General features: G+C 42.2%; 1 protein-coding gene across 7 annotated transcripts in view; it reads right to left on the bottom strand.

Annotated features, from left to right (window-relative positions):
* Nucleotides 1-21948, bottom strand: part of OTOA (otoancorin) — a 74116-nt gene that overhangs the window by 47824 nt on the left and 4344 nt on the right. For 6 of the 7 annotated variants that reach the window (XM_075899476.1, XM_075899477.1, XM_075899480.1 and 3 more), the window contains 11 exons: nt 20948-21035; nt 18256-18387; nt 16274-16509; nt 15949-16052; nt 13095-13201; nt 12451-12590; nt 5108-5231; nt 3695-3910; nt 2132-2299; nt 1673-1813; nt 680-738 (listed from right to left, as the gene is read on the bottom strand). In XM_075899476.1, the coding sequence (XP_075755591.1) occupies nt 680-738; nt 1673-1813; nt 2132-2299; nt 3695-3910; nt 5108-5231; nt 12451-12590; nt 13095-13201; nt 15949-16052; nt 16274-16509; nt 18256-18387; nt 20948-21035 (1515 nt within the window). Of the gene's footprint in view, nt 1-679; nt 739-1672; nt 1814-2131; nt 2300-3694; nt 3911-5107; nt 5232-12450; nt 12591-13094; nt 13202-15948; nt 16053-16273; nt 16510-17765; nt 18180-18255; nt 18388-20947; nt 21036-21948 lie in introns of those variants that run through there. The other variant, XM_075899482.1, reaches the window with a different exon arrangement.

Genomic DNA, 21948 nt, shown 5'->3' with positions numbered 1-21948 from the left:
GATGTCTATCTAATCTGCTCTTAAATATCTCCAATGATGGAGATTCCACAACCTCCCTAGGCAATTTATTCCAGTGTTTAACCACCCTGACAAGTTTTTCCTAATGTCCAACCAAAATCTCCCTTGCTGCAGTTTAAGCCCATTGCTTCTTGTCCTATCATCAGAGATTAAGGAGAATATTTTTTCTCCTTTCTTCTTGTACCACCCTTTTTGGTACTTGAAAGCTGCTATCATGTCCCCTCTCAGTCTTCTCTTTTCCAAACTAAACAAACCCAATTCTTTCAGTCTTCCCTTATAGGCCATGTTTTCTAGATATTTAATCATTCTTGTTACTCTTCTCTGGACCTTCTCCAATTTATCCACATCTTTCCTGAAATGTGATTACCAGAACTTGAACACAATACTCCAATCGAGGCCTAATCAGCGCTGAGTAGAAGAGAATGAATCTTTAAATCATCAGCAAATAGAGCTGAGCCTAAACTGAAAAATGTTGATCAAGATCTTTGGGTGTCTTTTCATATATATTTAAAGCTCCTCTTTATGAGAAAGATTAAGGAACTTTGGAGTCCCATGAGCTGAAAAGTGCTATATAAAGGTAAAATATTTTGCAAGTTATAGAAGAATGTTGCTTCACTGCCATTCTTCAGTGGGTGTGAAACAGCAAAGCAAGTATTCATACCTTAAGAGGTCAGCAGGAACTGTTGTTTTCTTAGACAATAAGTCATACAGAAACAAGGCCTGAAATTAAAAATACATGACAGTGCATCCTGGGTAATTTGTATGCTAGCTCAAGCAAATACTTTCTTATGAATTTTAAAGGCTGTGAACATGATTGTGAGGCCACAGACCTGCAATCCCTATTCACAGTCTTTGTCACTGACTTAAGTGATGGCATGTACGTTAGACAGTGATCATGATACCTCAATGTATAGACCACAGGATTGGTTTCCAATGCAAGTGGCAATTAATGGGGGAGCTGATAACCACGCTGGTCCCTGGGCAAGGTGGAGGGGTACTCTCAGAAGGGGGTGGGGTCTCGGTTGAAGGGGCAGGGGCAGGGCCAGGGCCCCTGCACCGCCAGGAGCACACCTTGATGCAGCCCCTCCCCAGACTTTAGACCTGCCCCGAGTGCACTGTGCAGTGCTCAGGCGATGATTTAGCAGTGGCACCTGGAGCTCCAGGCCCTTTAGAATTGCTGGTTGCTGCGGCAACTACCCTCTTGCAATTATACAACATGCACGAAGAAGAAACACATGCCAAAATCCTAACAAGTCTTGTGCTCAGTATCTTAAAGAACAATTTATTCTTATATAAAAATTCCTTATAATGCTGACCGAGTCAGTGAGACTTTTGGTTGTGGGTATCACCCAAGCGTATTAGAACTGATTCCTTCTTTCCACCTGTATTCTACAGTCTCCTCCTGAATTTATGCTTCTCTATCTCTACTCTCTTCACATTCTTCAGTAAGCATCAGATCACACTTCTGAAAATGGAGTAGGAAGGGAAAACAAAAGTAGTGACGCCTTTTTTTTCTACTGGAGGAACATGGCCTGGGATTCTAAACAAGAGAAACCCCCTTAAAAATTTGTTTTTAAAAGGTCTGGAAGTGTTTCACTGTATTTATATAGGTATCAATCACAGTGGAAATGGAAATGCTATAGCTACTCGTTACCTGGCTTTTTCTTAATTCCTTTTCTTTTATGATTGAAGAGTTAAAACCTGTTTCCTTCCATAAATCAGAAAGAGATACTTCTTTAAAAAAAGCTCCTTGTATATCTGTGACTGCTGAAGAAAGATCTCTAGATGTAAGCATCTAATAAAGAAGAAAAAAGTCAGCATGTGGGATTTAAGAGTTTATTTCTAGATTATTAAATGTAATATTCCTTAAAAAGGTTGCAGGTAAAGAGTTAGAGTTCATTAATTAAAATTAACAGAGGGTAAAATACATAACTTTTAAAGTGTATATGGTGCTTGAAAGGAAAACAGAATACAAATAGGAGGTAATTATTTCAGTCAACAATTCAGCCAAAATCCTCATGTAATTGAGAGAATTTTTTTAAAAAAGCATGTTCTGCATATAAGGTCATTGTATTTTGGTGCAGAGGGAGAGGGGTTAAGAATTTACTATTACCTTACTGAGGATACCTTGTTGTTGTGCAGGCGATAAATCAGAAGCATACTGGGATAAGGTGCCTCTAATAACTTGAGAGAGCTCCTTTGGGTTCATGTTGTAGAATGATTGAGCACTAATTCCTGTCACCAAAGCACCCATTTGACTAATATTATAAAATGATAAAACCTATAGAGAGAGCAAAGGAAATAAAATGGGGAGTTTTGCAATTCATGTTATAGCAGAAATCTTCAAAGTAAAATTTAAGAACCATTAATAATAGATGTGTGATATATTTGTGTAAAATTCACCTTTCAACAGCCTATTCTTTGAAATGTAGACTCTCCAGCAATAGTTTAAAAAAGTCTTAAAGTTCAGCTAATTGTGGCAGCAATTCAGAACTACAAGTAAAATTGTGGACTTGAAACTGCACATTTTTTCTATGTCTAGTTTAGGGCTGTCAAGTGATTAAAAAAATTAATTGTGATTAATCGCACTGTAAAACAATAATAGGCACAGTATCGATTTAAATATTTTTGGATGTCTTCTACATCTTCTAATATATTTATTTCAATTAAAACACAGAATACAAAGTATATAGTGCTCACTTTAGATTTATTTTTTATTACAAAACATTTACACTGAAAAAAAAATTCAGTTCACCTCACTGAAGTATTGTAGTGTAAATTCTGACATGAAAGCTGAACTTAAATTCTTCTATATAATCAATTTAGCTCAGCCACAGCTGCAGGTGGCACAGGGCCAGAGGGAGGTAGACTCAGCCATGGGCAGTGCAGAGTTTGGGGGGGGGCTCAACCCCCAACTGCAGGCGGCATAGGGCTCATGTGTGGGGGGGTCAGCCCCCAAGCTCAGGGGAGGGGTCAGCCCCTGGGCAGGAGTGGGGGTAGATCCCATCATAGGCAGTGCAGAATTTGGGAGGGGGGACAGACCCAGAATCACATGTGGGCAGAGGGTCAGTCCCAACCCCAGGAGGCAAAGAGAGGGTTGTTTGGGTGAGCCCTGCTGAGGAAGGGGGAACAGCTTGGGCAACCCCTGGATGGTTTATTTTAAAAAATATGGTCACCTGGGAGGGGAGAGGAACGGGTGTCAAGTTCTTTACTTTTCTTGTTTACTTCTCCTTTGGAGCTGGAACCACATCTTCAGTTTTTCCCCCTCCCTTCTGGCTGCTTCATTTTTCTGTAAGCCCTCTGGTGGCAGTTTGCATGACTGCACCTTACCAGAGACGGTCTCTAATCATGCTGGTTTGCCGACCTCTGCGATTAATGCGAGTTAATTTTTTTAACGGTTAATTCTGCCCTGTGTTAATTGCAGGCTTTAATGTCCACTAATTGACAGCGCTAGTCCAGTTATATTGTAGGCACTATATTTTCCTATTTACTTAAACAGAATTTTCTGACCAGTTCGATCAATGGCATCATTACAGAAATCTTGTACTAAGAAAATACAGTAAAACTCTATAGATTCCAAACTTTACAAAATTAACAGTTCCAGTTGACAAAAAGATTGCTGCACTTTGTTTTTATCAAATGTCTTCAGGTTTTATCAGAGAAATCCCAAATGTACCTTTTCATAAGTAAGGTATTTGCTGGATAAAATCATAATTTGGCTTTTTGCCCATCCAGAGACTTGGTTTAATGTTGAAATAGCATTATGCACTGCTTCAGGTGACAAAGAGTCCAGCTGAGTTGAAGACAATCCAACCACGGCATCAGACAGAGACCCAAGGGTATCATTCAATGTCTGGTTTTGCATGGCAATGTCTAGGAGCTGAGCTTTGAGCTACATCAAGAAAAGACAGATGCAGAGCATGAGGTGGTGTTTAAAAGCAGGGAGGTTTGCCAACATCTAATTTCCATTGTCACCCAAATACTAGCAGGGGTTTTCTAACTAACCATCAGCACCAGAAGCAAGCACTTAGCAAGAACCCACTTCTCAGAAATCTTGAAACAGAGCCACAGATGGCAAATAAATATGAAGATGGTTCTCATTAAATGCTGTTAAAAGCATCAAAAGCCCTTTGTCTTTTGCATTACTTATTCAAGTACTTTATGTATTTCTTGGATATGTCACTCTTTTCTTGTTGGATTCTAAAGAAGAAACTTATCCTAGAAAAGGGAGCAGAGGTAAAATGAAGGCAATGTGCCCCAGTGCACCGCTCTGTTGTGCTCCAGCAAGAGCTAACAGGGACACTCTATTCATTTAAAAGGGGCCACCATCTGGCCGTGTTGGCCCAGCTCTGGCCCTCACTTGACCAGCGCTGTCTGTCCCCAGACACCCTGCCCCTGGGGCAGGCCTCTGTGCCTGGCTCTGCTGGTGGCAGCCCAGGCCCAGGCTCTGGCCCCAGCAGCCCAGGCAACAAGGCTCTGATTGGGGCCCAGTCCTCAACTGGCCACACAGCCTGTCCCCGGCTCCAATCCTGGGGCAAGCCCTGTGGTTTAGCTCCCCTCTGGCCGCAGGAAGGGATGGCAGCAGCCCTCCTGCTATTGTGGGAGTAGGAGAGGCAACAGATTTGGCCACGATATAGCTGTGGCAATCCTGGCTCATCCCTTTGTCCAACCACAGGGGACAGGCTGCTGCAGCATTGGCCACAGCCATGTAAGGTAATTGGGCCTCAGGGCCCCTGCACATACTCTATTCCCCACCCCCAGCCCTGCCTCCTACACCCCCAAACACAACCCACTCCCTGCCCTGAGACCCTCATACACCCAACCCTGACTCCTGCACCCCCCACACCTCTAGCCCTAACTCTGCATCCCTCATATCCCAACCCTGAGCCACCCCCCAACCCCCACTCCACCCTGTACTTAAATTTCTTACAGGTATTGTTGTATCACAACCTTCCCCCTGGCTAAAAGGGGGAGGGGGATCGTGATAGGACAGTACTTGTAAGACATTTAAATTTACTTTCACCCCTGAAAGGGAGGGAAGGAAGCAGATTAGCTAGGAGAGTTCACACACAAGTGAACAAATACACACCTTATGGACCTCAGCCTGGAAGCCTCTCAGCTGATTGCATTTCATCATTTGATGAAGTAAAACCTTTGCCACAATGGCATCCATTTGTTCCATATTGTCATAAAAACAAACCAACAAGCCTAACCTATATGGAAGACCAGAAATGAGTTAGCTAACTGCAGATACACCTTCCTTTCAGGGTGGGGAGACACAGCATGAGTGCAGCTCCTGTGCTCATAGTTTTTAACTAGCTTCCTGATGCTAATAGTTGTCACCAACTCCTTGAATTACAATCCCATAGCCCTGAATTATCTGGGACATACGCACTCTTATACTCTTATACTAAAATCAGTTGGGAGGTGCTTACTGTCAGCTTTGGTTTATGACTCAATATGCTGTGTCTCTCATTTGAAGGACTCCACTTTTGGAATCTGCTTCCTTAGGAAGGACTTTGGGTATAATCCCCACTTAAGATACAGGAGTGGGTAGGAGTCTCTGTAGTGGTAGAGCAGGCTGAGTTCCTGTTGGAATTATTATTTTAATACTGCAGAGATTTCATTGTATTGTATAATTAATTAATATGCTGGCCATCTAGAGCCTTGGATAGGTTTTTTTTAATAATTTTAATTCTACATAAATAAAAATCCACCACTTTTCACATCTAACATAGCTCCATATCAACTACTGGATAGGTTTTTCCACTGAATGTAGATTTGTTCAACAGCAGTTGTGAGAAAATTGAGCTGATACCCAATAGACTGACCGTAGTCATTTACAGTGCTTTGTTATACTTATTACCCTCATAGCACAACCATATTCAGAGGCAGGGGAAGCAGAGATGATGTTTGATGCCTTTGTTTCCCAGCATGGGCAGAGCATACAAGTGAGTGTATGTCTGAGGATTACATGCCTAATACCCATCTGGCTTCGTCAACCAGGCAGCTGAAACTATGTTAAGAACACAATAAAGTTCAAACACAGTTACTGCAAGCAGGGATTTAGTATGTTTTCTGTAACTGTGATGAAGAGGGATTTTTTTCTTAATTGTTTTACAAAGCTCTGCTATAGACTATTTCATTCAATACCCTCCGGGGTAAGTCTATAGAAGAGTTTCATAACATAGCAGGAAAAAAAATCTAGCCACACTGCTTAGGAAAAACATGCTGTGAACAGCCATTTCCAGAGGCATTCGTTGATTACATTATTTCAGCTGTAAGATTGACAGGACCTTTGTGTATCAAATGCATGCACATCAGCCACATTGATGCATTTGACTTGATGGTTAGAACATAGCAATGGTAAAATATCAGCAGTCTCTGCTGAGCATTTTCTATTTCTACTGCACTTATAGTCAATTATTAGTCATCAAATGAGCAAAGGCTACAATATTGGCCTTACCCCTATATTTAATCTTCTAGCCTGTCAGCAACCCCATTTATGTAGTTGGGACTACAGAAGAGTACAGCTACAGCTTGACATTCATGCTACAGCCCTGCATACAGATGGAATCAATAAACAGAACATAGGCAACCAGGAATGGTGTCTAAGCTATGTGGTTTATGCACATGAACTGCACCAGCAGCTAGTTATGCTTCAGCTTAGTCACAAACTTGCTAAAAGTCTTCAGTGCAGATGGGTTCAGTCAATTTTACTTACTGTAATCCAAAGGTCAGCAATTTATGGCTTGCAAGCCAAGAATGGATCACTAGGGAGCCAGATATAACTCTTCTGGAGCCCCAACTCAGCCCTTCCCCACTACTGCCCCCACAGCAGGGAGCCAATGCTGGCGCTACAGCCTTACAGCACCCTGCAAGATTGGAACACCAGCGCTGGCTTCCTGCAGGGGGGAGGAGCAGGTGGAGAAAGACCCAAACCTCCCTGTCAGATCCAGCATGCGGGGAACAAGTGCATGTGCTGTCCCTATACTTCCCATGAGCGGCTCTTACTACATTTAAAAGGCAGAGGCACAGGATAGCGAGCACGCCAGCTCCCCCTTATCAACTAACAGAGTAGTCGATGGAAATTCCATCAATTACTCAATTAGCTGATTAATCAAAATTTAACATCCCTGTGTTTTAGTGGCCCAAGAGAAGTCATGGGACATTATTATCAGACCAATGTGCAAATCAACAAAGGATCTATAATCATACTTCTATAACAAATACTGGTTGGACCTCCCTGGTCCGTCACCCTCAGGACCTTTCTGGTCCTGGATGAGGGATTTTGCCAGACCAGGGGAGGTCATTTCTAACCTCCTCCCTGTCGGTCCCTTCTCCCTTCCCCCGGCTTCCCGTCTCCCACCCCAATTCCTCTCACAGCCCAGCTGGGCCATACACCATTTCCCACACCCCCCCCTCAGCCAAGTGGAGCCATGCACCAGGCTTCCCAGCTCTTTCCTGGCCCTGGCCCTGGCCCTGGCCCTGGCCCTGGCCCTGGCCCTGGCGAGCAGCTGAGGTGTGCTACCAGCTTCCCAGCTCCCACCCACTGCCCCAGCCCAGCCGAGCTGAACGCATGTTCCCCTTACCCCCTCAGCCTAGCTGGGAAGCACATCACACACACCCCTGCATCACTGGGCTCCCAGCCCCCCGACCCTCCGCAGTGGACCAGGACTCGCTAATGAAAGATCACAGATGTTGCCAGACCAGAGTGTAGTTACCATCTGACACATTACTGCATAGCCAGCAAAGGCTCCTAATTTCCCTTGGGATTAGCAACAATCAATAATATTACTTCTTAAAAGAGGACTTTAAATCATTAATAGAATTTAAATGCATAACACAAAATAAGGGTATTGTAAAAATGAGATATATTAAGAACTTTGGAGAGTGACACTCCTCCAATTTGTAAGAATTGCATACATAGGAAAACTATTTGTGAGGTTTATTTTCCTCATTTCTGACACAGAAATATATATGATGGGCCTCTACTGAGAGAATAGAGATCTTCTGGTGAAATGAGAAAAGAATTGGAGGCATAAAGAGTAGTCTTTATATATTTGAGAAAGTCCAAGGAAATGCCTCAGGGGCTGCAAACAACTCCAGATAGTGGTGTCTTTGGACTAAATGGGATCTTTTATATGACAAAATATAATATAAAGGTTCTTGCAGATGGCCCATATTTTGAATACTCATGAGAAAGATTCATTTTCTTTTCTTACTGTTAAAGTACATTTACTGCTGATTTGACAGCCCTGAAGATGGAAGTCCTCTGATAACCTACAGAAAAGTCATAAGATCGACAGCAGTGCATGCAAATGTGACTAAATGCTACACTGCGGGCATAGGCACCAACTTTTTGAGTTGCTGGGAGGTTCTTTACCCCTGCTCCACCCTGAGCCCTGGCGCCACTCCACTCCTTTCCCCAAACTCCTACCCCTCGTCTGAGGACACCTGACCCTGGCTTCTCTCCCTTCCACTCCATTGCCTTCAGCATGCTGCTAAATAGCTGACGTGCGGCAGGCAGAATGTGTGGGAGGGTGATGGGAGGAGCTGATCTGTGGGGCTGCTCCTGCATGCTCAACACCCAGGTTTTTTTTTCCCCGTTGGTACACCCATAGAGTTAGCACCTGAGATCCCATGAAAGTGAGGAGACTAGATCATTCTTTTTACCTATTTCCTCCTTGGCCTCTCTGCTGCCACTGGTAATGTGGGTAGGGATGTAAGCAACTAGTCAAGTAGCGATTCAACTAGTTGTTTCTAGGGATGTAATAGTATAGTCGATTAACCGGTTAACTGATAAGCAAAAGCTTGTAGGTTAATGCTATAGACTACACGCATTTCCTTCTCCTCCTCTCTCTGCCAGTAAATTTTTAGCAGGTTGGCCAGCATCCTGGCTCAGTCCTGGCTTGCAGCAAGTCCGGGACCTACCCCTGCTGAGGCTCTGCATGTAAAGTGTATTAGGAGCTGGGCAGGAAGATTGCCCAACTCAGTCCCAGCTCACACTGGGTCCCAGACCTATCCCCATTTCAGCTCTGCATTTCAAGTGTATTAAGAGTTCGGTGGACAGGCAGCCCAGCTCAGTTCTGGCTTGTGCCAGGTCCGGGAGCTCAGACTCTCCCACCCCCCTTTCTCAGAGGGTATGTCTACACTACAGTGTTATTTCGAAATATCTTATTTCGAAATAGTTAATTCAAAATAAGTTATTTCAAAATAACGCATCTACACACAAAATGCATTTCGAAATAGCACATCCACACTGAGTGGACACTGAGTCTCATTTAAGGCTGGCCAGAACCAGGTCCAGCAGGGCATCAGGTCAGTAGTTACTTAGCCTCAGGCAGCAGCCACACAATCTGAGACCTGGGCTTAAAGGGACCCGACCCCCCCCCCCCCCCCCGGACAGCCGGTTCTCAGCTTTCCCTGTTTGCTTGCCTACCTCGATGAGGGACAGCAAAACATTTTATCTCTGTGTGCTCTGGTTGCCCTCACTTAGGACACCACAACACTCTGCAACATGGAGCCAGAGCTGCCCCTGGGCACTCCGGTGCTTCTCGCGGATGTGTTGCTGTGAGCCTGGCTGCACTTTCTGCAGGCTGCCATCCGGGAGGTCCATCAGGGGGCTGTCAGTATCCAGGAGGCCCTGCGGGAGAGCTTCCACCCTGAGGAGCACTAAGAGCCTCCTTGGTCTGCCCCACAGGGGGCTTGTGCCTCATTCCTCCCTCACGTCATTCCACTTACCCTTCCCTAATCCCCCTTCCTGATGTCAAATAAAATACATGTATTTTCATGAACACAAACTCTCTTTATTTAAAGAAAACTGAGGGGGGGAGGGATGAAACTCTGGTGAGACTGGAGAAAGGAGGCGGGAGAGGGGAGAAGAGAGGGTGGGAAAGAGGAGGGGGAAACATGGGAGGAGGGAGATGGAAGGGGGAAGCAAGGGGAAGAAGGGGGAGGGGAAGCTCAGGGTTGGGGGTCTCACCAGACCAACTTAATTTTCATGCAAACCTGCTCCTGGGTTCACATACGGCTTTTGGTGGCCAGTCTGGCAGCTATCCTGCCGTAGATGGCCGCATTCTTCCGTCTGATGCGGAGATCGTGGATGTCCAGGGCATCTCCCCCAAACCTGAATAAGGTCCACGATCTCCACCCTAGATCAGGAAGGTGCCCGCCTTCTCCAGGACCTGGCAGGCTCCTGGGAGCTGGCAGACTGCTTCTGGGGAGCAGTGGAGAGCTGGCTGCCAGTGGCTTGTTGGCTCATGTTTTGGGGCCACTGGGTTAGGGGCAGTAACTGCTGACTCTGGGGTGGCAGGCTTGGAGCTGGCACAGGCACTGTGGCCAGAGTCAACCCCTTTAAGGGCTCCGGGGAGTGGGGAGGGAGAGGAGTGTTCTTGGTTGAGGCTAGAGTGGCCACCAGGGCACCCTGGGAAGGCTGGAGGCCCCCTATTTCGAAATAAGTGTCTACACAGCACTTATTTCGAAATAGCTATTTCGAATTTGGCATTATTCCTTGTGGAATGAGGTTTACCAAATTTGAAATAAGTGCTCCGCTATTTCGAATTAATTTTGAAATAGCAGTTTGGCTGTGTAGATGCTAGTAAAGTTATTTCAAAATAACTTTGCTGTGTAGACATACTCAGAAGCAGCAGCACAAGGAACAGGGGATCTGGTTTTTAAACTGGCTCCCCTTGCAGACCAGCTCCCACGTGGCACCCCGCACTGTTGCCTCTGATACAATGACTGCCAGCCCCACCTCTGGGGACTATAGAATAGCCGACTAACTGATAAAATTTCATAAGGTTACTCAACTATTCAATTAATCAATATTTAACATCCCTATTTGCTTCTTCGCCCCTCCACTGCCTCTATCAGAGAGAGGTCAGGAAATGATGCAAGTGGGGACTGCTTCAGTCCCCACTTGCGCTGGATATCACGGCAGGGACTTCTGCTTTTGAAATGTACAGGAGCCCTCCGGGGCTCTAGTACATTTCAAAAGCAGAGTGCAGTAGGGAGCACAGGGTGAACAGTGTTCCCCCCCATAAGAGGCAGCAAGGGAGGGGGCAGGAGGCACCCTGGAGCTGGTGCTGGGAGAGCCTGCTTAAAATGCTCAGTAGGGGAGGATAGCGGATGCTGCTGTGAAGCAGGGAGCTGCCCCCTCCCCACCATTGACAGGGGCTGTTGCTGCCAAGCATCCTCTGTTCACAGTGGCCAGCCCTGGCTACCATGAACAGGGGTGGTGCTGGAGCAGTTTCTGTTTGCAGCAGCCAGGGCTGGCCATCATGAACAGAGGCTGTTCCAGCACCAGCCCCTGTTCACGGAAACCAGAACTGGCCACAGACAGAGGCTGCTGCCTGAGCAGTCCCTGCCCGGGGCAAGCCTTGGCCGCCGCAAAAAGAGGCTACTTTGGCACCAACCCCTGTTTGCAGGGGGCAGGGCTGTCTGCCACAAACAGGGGCTGCTGGACTCAGTGTGAGCTGTGACAGAGCAGTCCAAGCTCATGCTGATCGCTGCACCTCTGCATTTTAAATGTAGTAAGAGCCCAGCTGCTCAGTCCTGGCTTGAGTCAGCTTGAGTCGGCCCCTGAAGCGCCGGCTCTGCAAAGTGGTGCTCATTGACTAATTGTATAGTCAATATAAATTGTATCAACTATACAATTAGCCAGATAATTGTATTTCAACATCCTTAAATGTGGATATCGGATAATAATACTTGTGGTGGTCATATGTGGTTTCCTCCTTAAAGTATATTCTGTCAAACTGCCCACAGATCAATACCATTCGGCAACTATTAGGAGGTGGCTAGCTAAGTCTGCTAAAAACTCATTTGTTTTATTCAGGGCCGGTGAGAGGCTTTGCTGGACCCTGGGAGGTGGCCACCGTGGGCTTTGGTGTGATTTATAGGACCTGGGGCTCCAGCCATTGCTGCTGTTGGGACAGCGGTAGCCATGGCTAGGAGCCCCAAACCCTTTTAAATCACGGGGCCCTGGAACAGCTCCCATCTTTCACCACTGACTATGCATTGACAGCCCTGCTTTTATTCTAACTTCACGCTCCTAAACTACCCACACCATTTTTGAGTGTTTCATCCACCTGACATATAGGTTGCAAACTCTCTCAAGCAGGGAATGTTTTATGTTATTTGTCTGTATGTCTAGCACAATGGAACCCTGAATCTTGCATGCTACTAACATCGTGGACACCTCTCCACACGAAGCTGGAGTGAGACCATCAGGTTATTTTAGAAGCAACTACAAAAAGTCATCAGATGGCAACAACTCAAGGTTATCGCTAACTAGTGGCAGTTTTGAAGCGATTTAGAAGTAAAAGAATATGATGTTCTAACAATTCCATGTGACATCCAGTCTCCCTTTCCTTTGCTTCAGGAAAGCATTTTCAAAGACAGTCAAAAATGATAATAAGTCTTGCTTGCCTGTAGATAGTGGAAGTGTTTCTGAGATCAAATCCTGATGAGTTTATTCTTTCTAAAAACGCTTGCGCGAGTTCTGGTGTGATATCATACACTGTATCCAACTGCTTTGTTGCATTGTCATAGCTTATGAATAGTCTCATCTAATTAGTTCAAACAAAGACATAACATCAGGAATCTATACCAATTAAAGACATTAATACACATATTTTATCCTATAAACAATCATTTGCCTCCATTCAGATTACACAGATGGCACAAAGAGCAATTTGGATAATACAAAGTTCGAGAAGGCAAAGACCAGTAGTTCTGTAGCACTCCTAAATATTTTAATGTGGGGCCTGATCCTGCCTCATTTGAACAACTCCCTGTACAATCCATGAAAGTTTTGATGAAGACAGATTATGGGAAAGAGACTATGAAGGCACACACATCGGATAAAGCACCGCAAGATGTTGTACATTTTTCAATTTTAAAAGAGGCAGCGGAATGGTTCATTAATAAATGATTGACTGAACTTCTGGATTTAGTTTGCAACTATTTTAAACAGACACCTATCTCTTTCATATTTAGGTTTGGGCTTGTGATAATTCTGGCTGTGCAGCACATGATTAATTGTTACTTCCAAACACATTTTTTCCACTTACTTCATTCAGACTAATTTTCATAATTTCTTCTAATGGAAGATGGACCATGTATCTTCCCAAAATCCATAGATTTTCTGCACTGACCCAAGAGGTTGAATCATTTAACTCTGTTTTGTAAAAAATATTAATTCAAATGTAAATATTCATTCAGACTGTCATTGTGATTACACATTAATATTAAACTCAGTATACCTTCATTGCTGGATAATCAAAGGATCTCTAAAATCACAATACTACTAGGTCCTGGTCTTAAAACTGGATAATGCCAGACAGTTTAAATTCATAAATGGTGAGGAGGAGATGAGTTGTAACCAACATTTTTCAAACCCTAATAATAGAAGTATATTCATTAATATTTAACATGTTAATAAATCAGTCTTATTTGTTTTTAAAACTTTCCACTGGGATTTATGCACCCAGCTATTGCAATTTTGTGCTAATGCATAAGAATCAGAAAGTGAAAATGACTAGTCTGTCTGTATTGCCTAAACTGAACAAAATACAAAAGTAAAAAGTAACAGTTTTTCTGAAATTCAGTTTTCATAATCAGGTGTGTTATTCAGTAACACAAATAAAGCACTTTATCTCTGTATACTATCAACCTGACAGGGTCCATTTCAATGACTGATTATATGCTATGACTATGCAGAAAAACTCTCATTGTTAACTAACCTGATATTAACCTCAGAAAAAGTGAAAAATATTTAGCACAGCCATAAATTAGGATAAAAGCTGAAGAAATACAACAATATATTAATAACAATAATTTGCATTTCTATAGCACAATCCTAATGTTTTTACAAATAAACTATCACAACAGCCCTGGGAAATAATTAGCCCCATTTAACAACTAGAAAAACTGAGGCACAGAGCAGCTAAGGCTGAAATTTTCTAAAAGTGTTTATAAATTTTGGGTGTCTCAATATTTGGGTGCTCCACTTGAAACATCTGGGGCCCGACTGGCAGAGACACTGATCACCCACAACTCTAGTTGTTTTCTATTAATAGTCATGAAACTTTCAGCAGCGCTGAAAAATCAAGCTATGGTTGTTTCAGAATGAGGCACTCAAAATTAGTGGGCACTTTTGAAAATAGATCTTAAGTGATTGCCTTAAATTGATATGGTGAGAGAGAGTTCAGAATAAACTTGAAAAGTCTTTGCTTCCAGTCCCTTGCTTTTATCAGAAACCATACTACCTCCCTCCAAGCACAGTAAGAAACAGGAAGGAAGAGAGAGAAGAGGAAAAAGGGAGGGGAAGGAATTTTAATAATGTAAAGATCCTGACTGCTGCATTTAACAGAACAGGAAACCTGCTTTTAGTAACACTGCTTAGAGTCCCTTGAGCCTTTTTTGTTCTTTAAAAATCAGGCAGAAAATATAAAACACATTAGCACCTGTTTTTGTAAAAGCCACCAGAGTACACCAGAGACTGGTATTTTAATAGGAAGGAAATGAGAGTTATTGAGAAACAAATTTCCAGAGGGATGTGTTTGAAACATTAAAACAACATGTCATCTCATGTTGAGCCTATGACCTTGGTCAACTGGGCAAGAAAACATGCTGTGTAGAAGCTCTCTTCCATTAAACAGGAACAATAAATATAAAAACAAAGAAATATCTGGGAAAAAAGCTAGCAACAGTGTGGGGAAGGCAGCCTACTACATAACACAGATATGTTTCAAGATTCTCACACTGTTGAGCATTAAATGGAAGGAGGGGATGCTGGAGATGGGAGTGAAAGTTCTCTGCTTTGTGTTGTCTTCATACTGCTCCTAATCCATAATGGTCATGGGAGTAAACAAGAGGCCATGACAACCAAGACCATTTACTAATGCTGGAACTCTTAGGTGGGCTCTGTAACTCTACTTCTTGGCTGTATATTTGCTTGTTAATTAAGGGAGGACTCACTTGTACTCAGGCACAAATCTGGAAGTCAGACGATCTGGACTCTTTACAATTCTGCCTCAGACTTGCTGTCACCAAATAATAAATCTCTGTTTCTCAATCTGTAAAATGGCATTAGTACCTCGCTCCCTCTCTCCCTCCCAGGGGTGTATGAGGCTCACTCATTATCTGTGTTTACAAATTACTCTTCCATGTTCAGATGGATAATTGCATCAGAGCTTGATCCTGCTCCACTGGAGTCACTGGACATTTTGCTATTGATTTCAATGGGAAGAAGATCAAACCGTAGAAGAGCAAATTGCTATTACTACTACTGGGCTGCGAGAGTGTTTGGTGAAGTATAAAAGCATGCCCTGATGTCTTGTTGCTATTGCTTTGGTGCCCTCTAGTGGAATATGTACTATATACTGTAGGGCCCAATAGCTGTGAAAGGCATATAAAATTGGGTGGGAGGGACATTTATTTTACTTTGCTTTTAATTTTGTCATTTCTCTGAATAATCCAGTGCCCCAACGTAGAACCCTCAAAGCTTCCTGTTATAGTTAAAAACAAGGTAGCTAACATTTTCAAAGATCACCTATTTTTTTAGTCCAAACAGGGTACAACAAGTGTACTTCACCACTGTACGGAGAGTCTGCATAAGGATATACACCACTTAAATCCCATATAAGCCTTAATAACAGGACCAAAGGGGGAGATGGCATTTCTGCATGGTCCTTTGCACAAAGGTGAAGTTCACCTTCAAGAATAAGAATATTTGATCATTTTATCTGCTGTGCATCGCTAGATAAAGGACATATCTGATGAAGAGACATATAGTATTTAAGAGGGCTACCCTTAACACAACTCTGTGCATAATATGGAAAAAAGTTCACTAGTAAAGATGAACCCTTTCCTGGCTATGTTTCCAGAGAGATAAGTAAATCTTCCTTTTAAAGTTCAACATACCATTGGTGATATAGGATTTCTGTAGAATTTGCTTCATCCAGTCATAAAGAGTTCTTTGTGCATTTGCTGTTGTCTTGTCATAGAGGTCCTTGAATACTGCTGATCTAAATGATATTTATTGGCATGCAAATGTATTGATAAGTGAAGTTTCTTCTAATGGTATAAATTAGCAAACATGCTTTTAAATAATCAGACAATGAAAACTAAACAGAAAGTTATACCTTAATGTTAGATACAGAACTACTATATCAAACTTTTTAAAAAAAGTATATTTAATCAGAAGACAATAGAAATGATTGTTTTCATTGGGAAATAAATGGCTTACAAGTTTCTGAAAGTGTCTTGATGAAGATCTTTAGGGAGGCTTCTAATGACATCAGGTTGGAGATAGCTCATTGAAGACACCCGCAGAACTTGGCTTAGTATATCCACACATTCCATAGAATTCAAAGCTGAAAAGCATTTCTCCAATGTAACAAGGAACAATGTCCTGTTTCCTCCTGGGCTTTGGAAAATTCTCTCCCTAATTTTGTCCAGATCGAGAACAAAATTTCCCATTTCCTGCAGGAAGCCAAGGATAAAGTGAATATATTTGATTTCATCACTAATTTATTTTTAATCTGAAGCATGAAAAAGCACTGTAGACACAATATTCCATTATTTTGAAACACAGCAGTCATAAAATACTGTGTCTGATTGCATTAGTGGAGATTATTCTTTTTTCCTACGGGCCAAAAAGCAATGTAAGTCTCTCAATCAAAGTGAAAAGCAGAAAAAGGCTACTGATGGCTGAAGATTCTGGAGAATTCTCCTGAATACATGGGAAAATATGAAGAATTCTGGCTACCTGTGCATAAAGTATGTATGTACGCGTAAGTAGGTAGGTAAGCACCTTGGACAAACACTAAAAACATATCATAAGAACAATCTTACTCCAATATAGTGATGGATTAGAACGAATAGGTCATTTCCCAACTTAAATTTCCATGGCTTAAAGACAGCACTTTCAGGTCTGATGTTTCAGTGTTAGTGCTAGGGATGATGATTTGGCATCACTGTAAATCAGCCCAAGACGTGCTTGTGAATACCTTAAGAGAAAATCAACAATTGGTCTGATAGCACTTTATAGACTAACAAAACATGTAGATGGTATTGTGAGCTTTTGTGGGCACAGCCCACTTCTTCAGATGACTGGAAGTGGGCTGTGCCTATGAAAGCTCATGATACCATCTACATGTTTTGTTAGTCTATAAAGTACTATCAGACTAATTGTTTTTTTCTGTACAGACTGAGGGTATGTCTACACTTGCAATGCCTACCCAAAAAGCACTTCATTTGCATAATCGCATTATGGCGCTATTTCGAAATAAAACACGCTGTGTAGATGTGTTATTTCGAGAGAAAACCCTTCTCTCAAAATAACCCTTATTCCTCATAAAATGAGGTTTAACAGTTATTTTGAGAGAAGGGTTTTCTCTCGAAATAACACATCTACACAGCGTGTTTTATTTCAAAATAGCGCCATAAGGCGATTATGCAAATAAAGTGTGGGATATTTAAATCCCAGCTTCATTTGCCATTTCTAATGTCTGCATTTGCATCCCTCTCTCGAAAGAGGGTGCAACTGTAGACATACCCTGACTCAGCTACCTCCTGATGCTTAAAAGAAAATGTCATTTGCAGCTCTGATTAGTTCATAGCTCCCAAAGTGTTTTAGATATTTACCTGTGCACTCTGACAAAGCGATCTGAAACACAACTGTCTGAGTACAGCAGACTATACAATACACTGAAGTCTCGTATTATCCAGGCACTCACCACATCTCTCTATAGAAGCATCCTCTATTTCTCCTGACTTGCTCTCCTCCATGTCCAGGACATCTCCCATCACAGAAGATCCTGTCTTCCCTATACATGAACACCAAGTAATGGCCCCAGTCCTGGGAAATGATATATGTGGAGGTGGACCCCTAACATCCATGTGAAACACCACTGATTTCAATAAGACACTATATTGGTGTAAGGGTCCAATATACTGAACACACTACAGTATGAGATCCTAGACTGGTACAAGAAAGAGCTCTGTTCACTACATAATTGCTTAATGTACTGTTCTCATATCCCCATACCCAATCAACCAGGGATGCAAGACAGCACACCTGGGAATCTAATCCAAGTCTGCTGTGTTACGGTGTGAAACACTCACAACCCACCCCACATGCACATACAGTCTGCCCTTCTTTCTATTTATATTTAAACATCAAAAGGCAAGTCTTACTTTTCACACAATGAGTGCAAAGTCACTTACAAAATGGTTCTTTTTGCTCCTGAAGAGATATTTCATTGCAGTTTGAAACTGCTGGTGATTAACCTGTTGAAAATCTGACAGCAGCTGCTTGGGCTGATATAAAAGGTTCTCAAGGTAGTTTTTTATAGACAACTGCAGAGAAGAGGGGAATAATAATATATATATATACATATACATATAATACACACACCTCTTCATCTTTTACTCCCAGAAAGTCTTCTGTTTAAACACTCCAGGCTGAAAAGGTAGGAACTCCCAAATTCTAATTCTGGCTCCAATGACTCCCTCTGTGGCAGCAGGTAAGTCATTTTACATGTATGCCTCAGTTTTTCCATTTTTTAAAAAATGGGAATAATACTTATCTACTTTATGTAGTGATGAATCCCTTAATTCACTTTGAAGATCTACAACCCTCTGAATAATAATGCATAAAGTAATCATAATACAAAGCTGAAAGAAATATGAAACTGGATGGGAGGGAAAGTACATGTGCCAGATCCTCAGGCAATGAACCACGTCACACCCCTGAACTCTTTACCAGTGAACAAAATCCTATCTATGATACCATTAAGAGAAACCATTATAAGAAGTACTCGCTTCTCACCTTTACCATTCCTAGGACTGGATGCTCTTGAATTCTAACAATACTATTTCAAAACTAGTGTGAAGTTCAAGTTTTAATTTTTGTTGCTGTCTTTGCTCGAGGTGCAAAAAGATCCACATTGCAAGCAAAACACATTTTACCGTGCTTAGAGATTGCAAGTATTTTCTGCTCCAGGAAGTCTATGGCTGACTACACTGCTTGGCAGTGTTAATGAAGCTAATCAGTATAAATGGATTTTAAAATCATGAGAAGCAGATGGGAGAAGCCTTTGTTATAAATATAGCAATATGAGTGATATGGTTATCTGTCTTTTACATTGCACATTTTTTCAGTTTCTAATGATATCTATTATGATTGAATATTACTTACAACACTCTTCCTGTACCTGTAACTGGAATACAGCTGGCTCTGTGTGCAATGTAAATCCTTAAAACACTACATCCTTCATATCCAGTATGTACAAACTACAATACAGTTATCCAACTGATTGATTAAATCCTAGAATATATTCCTAAATATTAAACTGCCAGTATAATCAGTTGAAGGCTTAACAACATGTACAATTTTAACCAGAACTTCATCTGGTGTAAATAAACGTAGCTCTAATGACATCAACTCAGGATCTGTCCCTTTCATCTAAATGTTCTCTACACTGTTGATTACCTTATGCATTAAATCCTTTTCGTAACTTTTATTTCTACTTTAATTCATATTATTTTATTTCTGCTCAAAATCAATAACCCTTATGCTTGTGACTATTCACAGTTATCAATTACTACTTTAAACTTGTAATAACAGCTCTCCATGAAAGCTTCATAAAACTAAAATTAAAAGCAAAACCTTAACGTAAATCCTTATAGTGTTGGAAGAGTTATGATGGTGAAATGGAGTCATGGGACATTGACCCGTGTGCTTCTGAATGGCCATAGGCTTTTTAAGAAGGTTAAGAATGCAAATTGGATATCAGATGTTTTTATTATTGGGGGCGGAGTGATCTGGACTAATGGGTGCAGCTCCACTGATACTGATAACATTACTTCAGGTCTTAACTTGGCTCATCGTCATCTGTAATGACTGAAGATAACTAAGGGTGTGTACTTCCTGCACTACTTACACTGCCACTAAAATATTTTTTAATACAAAACAGTCTTTGAAAGGAGAGTGAGTATTTTGCAGGAAATCTAGTTTCTCACACACTTTAGACATAATGCAAAGCACAGCCAGGCCTGAAGTATTGGTAGGAAAATATTCTATTTTATGGAGAAACACGGTGTGGCTAAGTTAGTTGGCTGGCAATTACTGTACCAAACAGTGCATGCAAGCCTACAATGCAAACATTTGGGCCCTGCCTTGCCTTCAAAAATGGAGCAAAGGGGCCCTTTTCTTTATTATTTGTGTCTTAGTCCTTTACAAACTTCTGATGGCCATAGAGTAAATAGGGTTGCCAGGTGTCCAGTTTTGAACTGGACAGCCAAGTATTTGAGCTTTCTGACCAGGAAACAAATTGAGAAAATACCGGACATATAAATGTCTAGAATTTACGAATTAATATTTTATTATTATCATGAGTGTCGGTACATAGTTGCGTACTGCCTGGCTGGTAGACACGCTCACACTGCGTAAGCGTGTCTACCAGCCAGGCAGTACACAACTACACAGTAGAAAGAAGGGGCCGTGGCGGGATGGACTCCCTGGAGCCTGACTCGCCCATGAACCCTGCCGGGACCGTGCGTGGGACGAGCAGCACCCCGGAATCTGTGTGTGCCCGGGCCAGCCCCGCTCCCCGGTGGCCAGATCCCCCTCTCTCCCGCACCCCCTTCAGCCAGCCCCGCTCCTCACAACCCCTTCTCGGCCAGTCCCCCCTGCCATCTGAGATCAAGTGTGTCCGGTATTTTTTTTAAACCATCTGGTAGCCCTAAAAGCAAAATACTCTATCCAAAATTTAATACTGACCTGCAGCATTACACAGATTTTTTTTTGCCAATTGTATACTTTAACTTCACAATTTAGATTACAGATAGAAGCTTCCTTAATATTTTCTGCCTCTCTCTTTAGTAAGAAAGTTTTGGTACTTAAAAGTGTACTAACCTGTAGGTTGCTAATAGTAAATATAACATTCTGAGCATGGAAATATGCCATGATTTTTTTAGGCATATCTGTTGTCCATACATTAGTGCTACAGTGGAAAACAAAAGCAAAATACAGGTGAAATAATAAACTACTTTTGTTTACCAGAGAAAATAAATATGACAAACAAGTACAATTACTAAGAAAACAGTGATGCAAGAATTTAACTCATCTTTTTGCCAAAACAGATTTACATTTAAGCCCATTGTTACAATGAAAAAGAATGAACAAAGTAAACTATCAAAAAGTTTGTGAAGGATTCCCAACCTCATGAATGAATATTTCTGTTTTGGTATGAAAAATGGTTTCATACTTGTTAAGATGAATTAACAATTTTCATTATAGTTCTAAATCTTCACAACTAAATGCATCAAACCACTGTAGAATGGTTTGGTGGTTTAGAATTCTATACACAGAACCTGTAATAATGCAGGTCATAGAGCTAACAGTATGTATCAGTGATGGACAACCTAGACTAGTGAGTGAGCTGTATGAGTGGACCTCCATCTCAGTGGGCCACAAGATTGTCCCAACCCAGGGTGTGTCTAGACTACATGCCTCCTTCGACGGAGGCATGTAGATTAGCCAGATCGGAAGAGGGAAATGAAGCCGCGATTAAAATAATCGCGGCTTCATTTAAATTTAAATGGCTGCCCCGATCTGCCGATCAGCTGTTTGTCGGCAGATCGGGGGAGTCTGGACGCGATGCCCCGACAAAGAAGCCTTTCTTCATCGACACAGGTAAGCCTGGTTTCACGAGGCTTACCTGTGTCGATGAAGAAAGGCTTCTTTGTCGGGGCATCGCGTCCAGACTCCCCCGATCTGCCGACAAACAGCTGATCGGCAGATCGGGGCAGCCATTTAAATTTAAATGAAGCCGCGATTATTTTAATCGCGGCTTCATTTCCCTCTTCCGATCTGGCTAATCTACATGCCTCCGTCGAAGGAGGCATGTAGTCTAG

This window comes from Pelodiscus sinensis, chromosome 16 (assembly GCF_049634645.1).
Source record: "Pelodiscus sinensis isolate JC-2024 chromosome 16, ASM4963464v1, whole genome shotgun sequence".
NCBI lineage: Eukaryota > Metazoa > Chordata > Testudines > Trionychidae > Pelodiscus > Pelodiscus sinensis.
This window is presented reverse-complemented; position numbering and strand designations above follow the sequence as displayed.